The sequence below is a fragment of the Arvicola amphibius genome, chromosome 11, assembly GCF_903992535.2.
Source record: "Arvicola amphibius chromosome 11, mArvAmp1.2, whole genome shotgun sequence".
NCBI classification, from domain to species: domain Eukaryota; kingdom Metazoa; phylum Chordata; class Mammalia; order Rodentia; family Cricetidae; genus Arvicola; species Arvicola amphibius.
Genome location: NC_052057.2, coordinates 55933997 through 55941708, shown reverse-complemented (window position 1 = coordinate 55941708; position 7712 = coordinate 55933997). Strand labels below are relative to the sequence as shown.

At 39.5% G+C, this 7712-nt stretch overlaps 1 protein-coding gene across 7 annotated transcripts in view; it reads left to right on the top strand.

The window, feature by feature from the left end:
- Window positions 1-2660: 2660 nt before the first annotated feature.
- Window positions 2661-7712, top strand: part of LOC119826715 (zinc finger protein 431-like) — a 29374-nt gene continuing 24322 nt past the window's right edge. For 3 of the 7 annotated variants that reach the window (XM_042055997.1, XM_038348189.1, XM_038348182.1), the window contains exon 1: window positions 2661-2786. Coding sequence is in view for 2 of the 7 variants with exons in the window: in XM_038348189.1 (XP_038204117.1) it covers window positions 2760-2786 (27 nt within the window). In the remaining 5 variants the exon portion in view is untranslated. Of the gene's footprint in view, window positions 2787-5943; window positions 6069-7258; window positions 7399-7712 lie in introns of all 7 variants that reach the window. The other 4 variants (XM_038348186.1, XM_042055996.1, XM_038348187.1 and 1 more) reach the window with 4 other exon arrangements.

Sequence of the window (7712 nt, the reverse complement as noted above, 5' to 3'; positions counted from 1 at the left end):
AACCAATAAGAGGCTACAGATAATGGGCCAGGCAGTGCTTTAAAAGAATACAGTTTCCGTGTAATTATTTTGGGAGTAAAGCTAGCCGGTTGCTGGGAACTGGGCGGCGGGAACACAGCCCCGCCGCTCCCTTCTACACTGGGTTATTTAGATATGTCTTTTATCATACTTACTATGTAGGCTATGCAGACTTGAATTCACGGAGACTGGCTTGACTTTGCTACTATGCTCAGATATATACATTTCTGAGAAGGATTTAAAGGGCCTGACACCTAAAATAACTTTAAGAGATATTGTCCTGAACCTCCTCTGTTGTTTGTTATTCAATTTTGTTGTTTTTTAAACATTGTGGTATAAATTATTGATGGGTTGATGTTGTCTCTGTAGCTCATGCCTTTAAACTTACAGTTAACTTCCTGCCTCTGTGTCTGGAGTTCCGTATTTAAAAAATGCACTACCACAGCTTTAAACATAAGTTTTGTAGTGCAACTTATCTTTTGTTACATTTTTTTGTTATGGTGGCTTTATTTTTCAAATTTAATTTCAGTCATTATTTAATGTGCATGCCTTTTTTTCTGTTTGCATGTCTCTTTGCACCTCACTCATTCCTGGTAAGCATGGAGGCCAGGAAATGGTGTCAAAACCTCTGGAAATGGAGCTTCTTTACATACTGGAAAGGAAACCTGGGTGTTCTGGAAGATTCTTCATTACTTTTAACTGCTAAAGTATTATCCAATGCAAATTTTCTGTTCTTGGTTATATTTCCTGTACAAAGCAGCCTAGTTTGGGTCAGACACCTGATTGAAAAGTGGAATTCTCCTTCAGGTGAGAGAATTATCCTCAGGCTGGGATGGGCTCCATAAGCACAAAATGGTCAGCCCTTACACCATAAGCATACAAATAACAAAAATGGACTCAACAGGGTGTATTCATATATTTCAATATACTTTTTTATACACACTTGTCTTGGAAGAAGTTTGAATGGAAGCATGTGGAAAAGAATAGAAGACAGTCAAAAAAGGAAAATTGGTGTAATATGTTTTAATTAAAATGTATAAAAAATTAATAAAAAAGAGGAGTTAGGAAGATGGTTCATCTGTTAAGCTCACTGGGTATTGTTACAGAGTATCCAGGTTCCATTCCCAGAACCACCATGATAGATAATCATTTGTTGTAACTTTAATCCAGGCATCTCTTGCCTTCTTTTGGCCCCAGTCAGTACTGTTCAGGCAAAACACCCACATAACAATTAGGAAAAAAAATGAAAAAGGAAAAAATGAATTTTCTACAGTGATTTCACAGGCCTGAGACAAACAGCAGCAATGGGTAGTTAAAATGAGCTCCTTCTGGTATTGCATGGAAGAAGATGTAGCCTCCCTCCTAGGTTAGTGAGAGACAAAAGCAGCTTTTTTCTTATGTTAATGGAACTCATCATAACCCTTCTTCTAAGAGTAGAGTATACAGTGCTGTTAGGTGCCTTTTCCTTTGCTGCTTTCTGTAGTTATGGTCTGTCTTTTTTAATCTGTGAGAATTGTGCCATTGGCACAGCTATCATTTAGATCAAATATCAAGGGTAATATGAAGTATAGGCTGCAAAGCAGTATTGTTTCACAGTGTCATTTACTTGATTTTAAATAAAGACCTTGTGGTAAAAAAATGAACCTGCCAGAGGTTCAGAAAACCATCTGAGACAACCAGCCTCATGGCTTGAACAATTACTGATTCTTCACATCTCCATTGGTAGACAGCAATTGTTGGGCTAGGTGGACTACAAATTGTGAATCTTTCTAATCAATTCACATATATGAAGAGATTGATTCTTACCAGGCCTGCTCATGTAGAGAACCATCAATAATGCAGCCATTTTTTTCTGTCTGAGGCAGATTTACTGGCACACAATAGTGCTCATAAAGACATTCTTCCTAGGTTCATTATTCTATAAATATTCAACTTACAGTGAAGATTACTCTGTTTATTATTACTCATTTGCCAAGAGTTTGCCTTGAACTCTGGAAGAAAGCAATTTTTCTTTCATCATCCTGGCTTCTGGTGAAAGAGAGATTTATCATCATCATCATCATCATCATCATCATCATCATCATCATCATCATCATTATCATTATTTTATATGCTTCCTGCATTTCTGTCCTGGTTCTCTTAAGTGCTTTTGACTAGCAAGTAAGTACATTCAGTGAAAAGTACATTCCATTGAAAAGACACAGACCAAACATCTCCTTTTGTGTTCTTAAAACTCTCTTTAAAATTGTTAATAAATTAATATAATATAATATAATATAATATATAATATAAAATTGTTTCTGGGCACCCTTCCACCTGTGGGTCAGGGAATCACTACACTCCACACTGAGTAAAGGACTCTGCGAGCTAGTCATTTGTTCAGGAGGAACAAAACGGGAAGTGCTTACAGAAGGCAGTAGTAAAACAGCACAGTCTTCAAGTCAAGCCAGGGGCAAGCGCTATTAAAATGCAAATCTCTATAGTTCTGAAGTAGGTCTCCCTCCTCAGTTTAAGGCAGGGGTCAGAAACCCTTGAGCTGTGTCTTTAAGCGCACTGTAACCTTAAGGGAGGTGCTCTTGTCACTCATGCCTTATTAGCCAATCAGGATCTCCAGTAAAAACTGCCCGTCAGAACCGGTGCAGGGCCCTTCCGGGAGTCCAGTTGCAGGCTTGGCTTTGCGGAAGAGCTGACGCCGTTTCTTTTCCTCTTGCTGTGTTGCTGCAGGGAGCTGTGAAGGGGTTATGGGTGAGCTGGGAAGCCACGACATGGTGAGTGAGGAGCTGCTGTCCTCTTATGGGGAAGAGTGGATGGGGAGTTTCGAGAGCCTGTGTGGCGGGTCCTACCAGGCCTCGGGTGGGAATCTGAAGAGTCCCTGTCCTGTGAGTCCCCAAGCAATCCGAACAAATTCCTGGACCCAGGCACATGGCTCTGCATAACTTCTCTGTGGGCTACATCTGTGCAGATATTGGGAACAGAGAGCTGTGTGTAGAAACATTTGGAGTCAACAACAACACGTTTTAGGTTGTCAGACTTGAACAGATCGTGTTTCTCCAGTTTCTAAGCGACGTTCAGCACTTTGCATTAACATTTCATGTAAGATCCAGTCACGGTTAATTTTGTGGAGGTTGTAAAATCATTTCTTGCGTTGGGTACTTCACTACTTAGCTGTGATGTAGAAGGGTAGAACTCGTTATTACAAAAGTTAATTAAGGTTTAGTAGAAAGTAAGTCTCACAAAGAAGAATATAGATAAGGGAGGGCTGCTTCTGAAACACTCCAAAGATAATTATAAGCGAGTGAGGACTGGTAGAGATAGGGTGTTAGGATACACATTTTTTTTTTTTTTTAACCAGGATTGTCCAGGCATTTGGCTCCAAACTGTTACAAAGGAGATACCCCTGATTTAGAAGCAGCCACTAGCCTTATCTGTATATCAAAAAACAGGCCTCTCCCTAGCTGCTCAAGGAGGTCACAACCTACTTAAGGCCTGGTCTGTCTTAAAGTTGGAGTTTTCTATTGAGAAACGCCCTAGTTCTGAGAAATGGGCAATGTGACACCAGGGGACAACTATTTGAAAAGTAAAATATAGTTGTGTTATGAACTGACGTGGTCAAGCAAGGCTTTCATTTAGCAAGGCAGGGAGCAAGCACATTCTCGGGAGAGCTAGTGACAGTCTGGGGCCTAGGCCTTCAGCGTTTTGCCTCAAGACTTGATGCATTGAGAATAAAGCAGAGCTCCTTCTCTAAAACCAGGAATATAAAGCTAGTAATGGTCTGGGGCCACGGCCTTTGTGGACTAGTTGCTCCAGATCCCAAGAACCCAATTCTTCCCACTATATGGAGCTATTGTTCTCAGTTCCAAAACCACAGTAGTAATATTCTTGAGATACCCTGTATTCCCCTTGTGCAACATTATTTGATTAAACTGCTCCTGAGTTTATTCCATTGTATCATAGATTCAGATGGCTTCATGGAATTTCCCCATTTCCCTCCATTTCACCCCTAGAAGTAGTATAGAAGTAGTATAGAAGAACTTGGCAGCTGGGCGGTGTTGGCACACGCCTTTAATCACAGCACTTTAATCCCATTACCTAGGGAGGCAGCGGCAGGCGGATCTCTGAGTTCGAGATCAACCTGGTCTACAAGAGATAGTTCCAGGACAGGCTCCAAAGCTACAGAGAAACTCTGTCTTGAAAAACAAAGACAAAAAAAAAATCCAAAAAACAAAATAACAACAACAAAAAGAACTTACTTGGTATAAGACATAGTTTGTATAAAAACCTCCCCATTCCAGCCAGCTTTTATCTCTTCTACTTTCTACTTTTCCTGTCTTTCTCATTCCCTGGCACCTTTACCTCTGGACTCAGTCACTGAAAAATGTTCTGCTGTATCAGACCACTGGTATGTATACTTTAGAAACAATTCTGGGAATATCTTTGAGTGTAAGTCTCCCATATGCCTAAATGTATAGACATGCAGTCTCCTGTCCCTATTTAAATTGTTCACAGTGTAACCCGGAGCATGACCATAACAGAAATATAAGGATGACAGCATATGTTGAATGAAAAATGTCTAGGCTGGCTCTTCTTTGAGCATTAGCCAGAGATAGATACTTGCTCTCATTAAAGAGATTTTCCTTTATTAATTGCCAAATATGTAGAGGTTTTTTCTCCCTGGGAAGGTGTATTAATTCTAGGACAGCTGCATTTCCAGCCTTTTAGAAAAGTGTTTCTGAAACAAGCTCTCTTCTGTTGATTCAGGTGGCCTTGATCTCAGACTCTTGCACTCCGGGGTAACGACCTTGTTCTCTATATTCCACCTCCATAATTCTTTTTTTTTCACCTCCACAATTCTTGAACTAAATGCCCATACCACCTCAGAGTATAAAAATTATCCATTTGAGTCCTGTAGCTGACTGTCCATTGTGGTTAGAGGGAAAGGATTTGCATGTGAGCATGGCATCTGCCTCCAGACCAGAACAGGAAGAACAGTTTATTGTGTACACTTGCAAGGGAAACAGGGCAGGCAGTCAAATTCTGGAATCACCACTATGAAAAAGGACTTAATTTTGGCGGAGGGAATTAATTTATAATTTCCCAGTATGCATTATTTCATGCCATGTGAATAAACACAGACCGCATTGGTCATTGTACAATTTGAGAAAGTTATCTTGAGTCAATGAATATTGAATTCTCCTGTGTAGATATACTCAGTCCTGATTGACACATTTAAGTCATCTTTGAAGTTTGAGAAACAGGCCATTGTAACTCAGTGTGTCAGGTTACAGATCTCAGCAGCCAATGTGCCTATAGGGAAGATCAATCAGTCTCTTATTAATGTCCTTCTCTCTACTAGGGAAGGACCTACTCTTCTACAAGGTCAACATAGCTAAGGATTTTAATCTTAAAAATACATAATTTTTATAATTATTATAAGTCACTTACTGGTTTCATTTTTAACATTTTTTTAAAGCACATTAATGTTCTTTATTTATTTGTTTCTGTTCTCCATTGTTTCCTGGTCATTAAAAATTTCATTCCAAGACAGGTGGTGGTGCCTGACTTTAATTCCAGCACTGAGGCAGAGACAGGTGGAGCTCTCTGAGTTCAAGGCCAGCCTGGCCTTTAGAGCAAGTTTCAGGGCAGGCTCCAAAGCTATAGAGAAACCACGGCTCGAAAAACAAAACAAACAAACAAACAAACAAAAAAAAAGAATTTCATTCCTTCTGGGAGGTGGTGGTGAATCCTCTTATTCCAGCACTCGGGAGACAGAGGTAGATGGATTTCTGTGAGTTCAAAGCCAGCCTGGTCTACAAGTGGTAATTCCAGGGCAGCTAGAGCTGTTACACAAAGAAACCCTGTCTCGAAAAGAAAAAAAAATCATTCCTTTTTTTCTCAAGTGCAATTGATTTATTTGTTTCTCTTGAGAGCAAAACTTCCTGTAGCCCAGACTTGCCTGGAGCCATAAAATTGAGAACTGCTTTGAGAAATGCCTCTGCTGCCCAGTGGTGGGAAGTCAGTCTTGCAGCTCCTTTCAGGCTGGGCCTTGACTGGTAAGTGAGGATAAGAGACCTTTCAATGAGTGCCCTCCAATCTCTCTGACTTTTACTGGGAGTTACAAATGAAGAAGGACCAGTGCAAGAATTGAGTTCACTGACCAACTTCGAAAATGATGTAGTCAGAGCATAGAAAGGGAGGGGCAGAAAGGAGGGTGAGAGCTTTTCTGCTTTGGCAATAGTTGTTATTAACAATGAGGAGTCAGGTAATAAATTTTAGAGGCTTCATAAATTTCCTGACTGGCCATTTATTGAGGACCACAGACCAGGGCAATCATGATTCGGAATAAAGTACTGACCTTATCATGTAATTAAATCACTGCAGTTACACTAGTTTAACCAATATAGAAGATCTGTGTAAACATTTCTGGCCCTGCCTAACAGGCCTGTTATTTTTCAGATTTATTATGTACAGTCTGAGATAAAAGGTGTGAGTAATCCTTGATGTGCACTAATCCCTAGTCTCTGGAGCACTTGGCCCTAAAGCCAGTTTTACCTTTCAAAATAATTATTTGAGATAAAAACTACATCGTATCCACAGTCTTTTTCTTGACTCCATGCCCTACTATGACTCCTCATTATTTTATAATTCATGTAGACCAGGCTGTCCTCAAACTAACAGAAATCTGCCTGTCTCTCCCTCCTGAGTTCTGGGAGTAAAGGCGTGCACCACCATCACCTGGCTTATTATACTTCTATACACATTGAATTTTACGGAGTTGGGTAACATTCGTCAAAATCACACTTTTCCTGGCTGAGTTTCCTTTGGTCTTTTGATTAATAGTTGACTATATTTTCCTTCCTTTGTTCTTGGCCTTTTCTCTCCATCCTCTTTATTCTTTGACAAATATTTTACACATTCTTGATTGTTGTAGGTAGCATTGTGTTAACTAAAGAAGTCATATTGTGTCAGTCTGTGTAGTATTTTTTTGATAATCCCATTGAGCATTCTGAGTGCTTCTACTATGACTGTAGCTTTTAAATTATATTTCCTGTTCTAAATTTTGGGCATTGTCATTGGATTGTATTTACTTTATTGTGTAAATTTACCATACACAGCCTCTTATATTGATGCATTATGTTCTCAAGGATCATTTATTTATTTCTTCATTTATTTAGGTTTTGTTGTTGTTAATCTGTGAAAGACTTTTGGTCTATTGGCCAAAAAATGTCATATGTCTTGGCAGGTGGCTCATCACATATTCTTTTTGGGGAGAGCCTGAGTTCAGATACCAACTCTCAAGTTAGGAGGCTCATAACTATCTACTATTCCAGATCCAGTGGGTATGACACCCTCGTTTGTATGTCGCCTGTATACATATAGAAGGTATTTTTTCTCATGTACAAACATTCACAAAAATAACAATAATCTTGTTTTCAAAAGTGCTTGTGACTTATAAAGCAAAACAAGTTGCTTAGGTCTTGACCAAGTTTTCTGTCCCACTAGGTCCCACATCTGTGTAGTCACAAATAAACACACAGAGCTCCACATTAATCATAAACTTATTGGCTTAGTATCTCAGGCTCTTCTTATTAACTAATTCTTACATCTTAAAATTAGCCCATTATTCTTGTCTGTGTTAGCCACATAGCTTGGTACCTTTTTCGACGAAGCAGTCACTTCTTGTGTGCTCTTGTGTC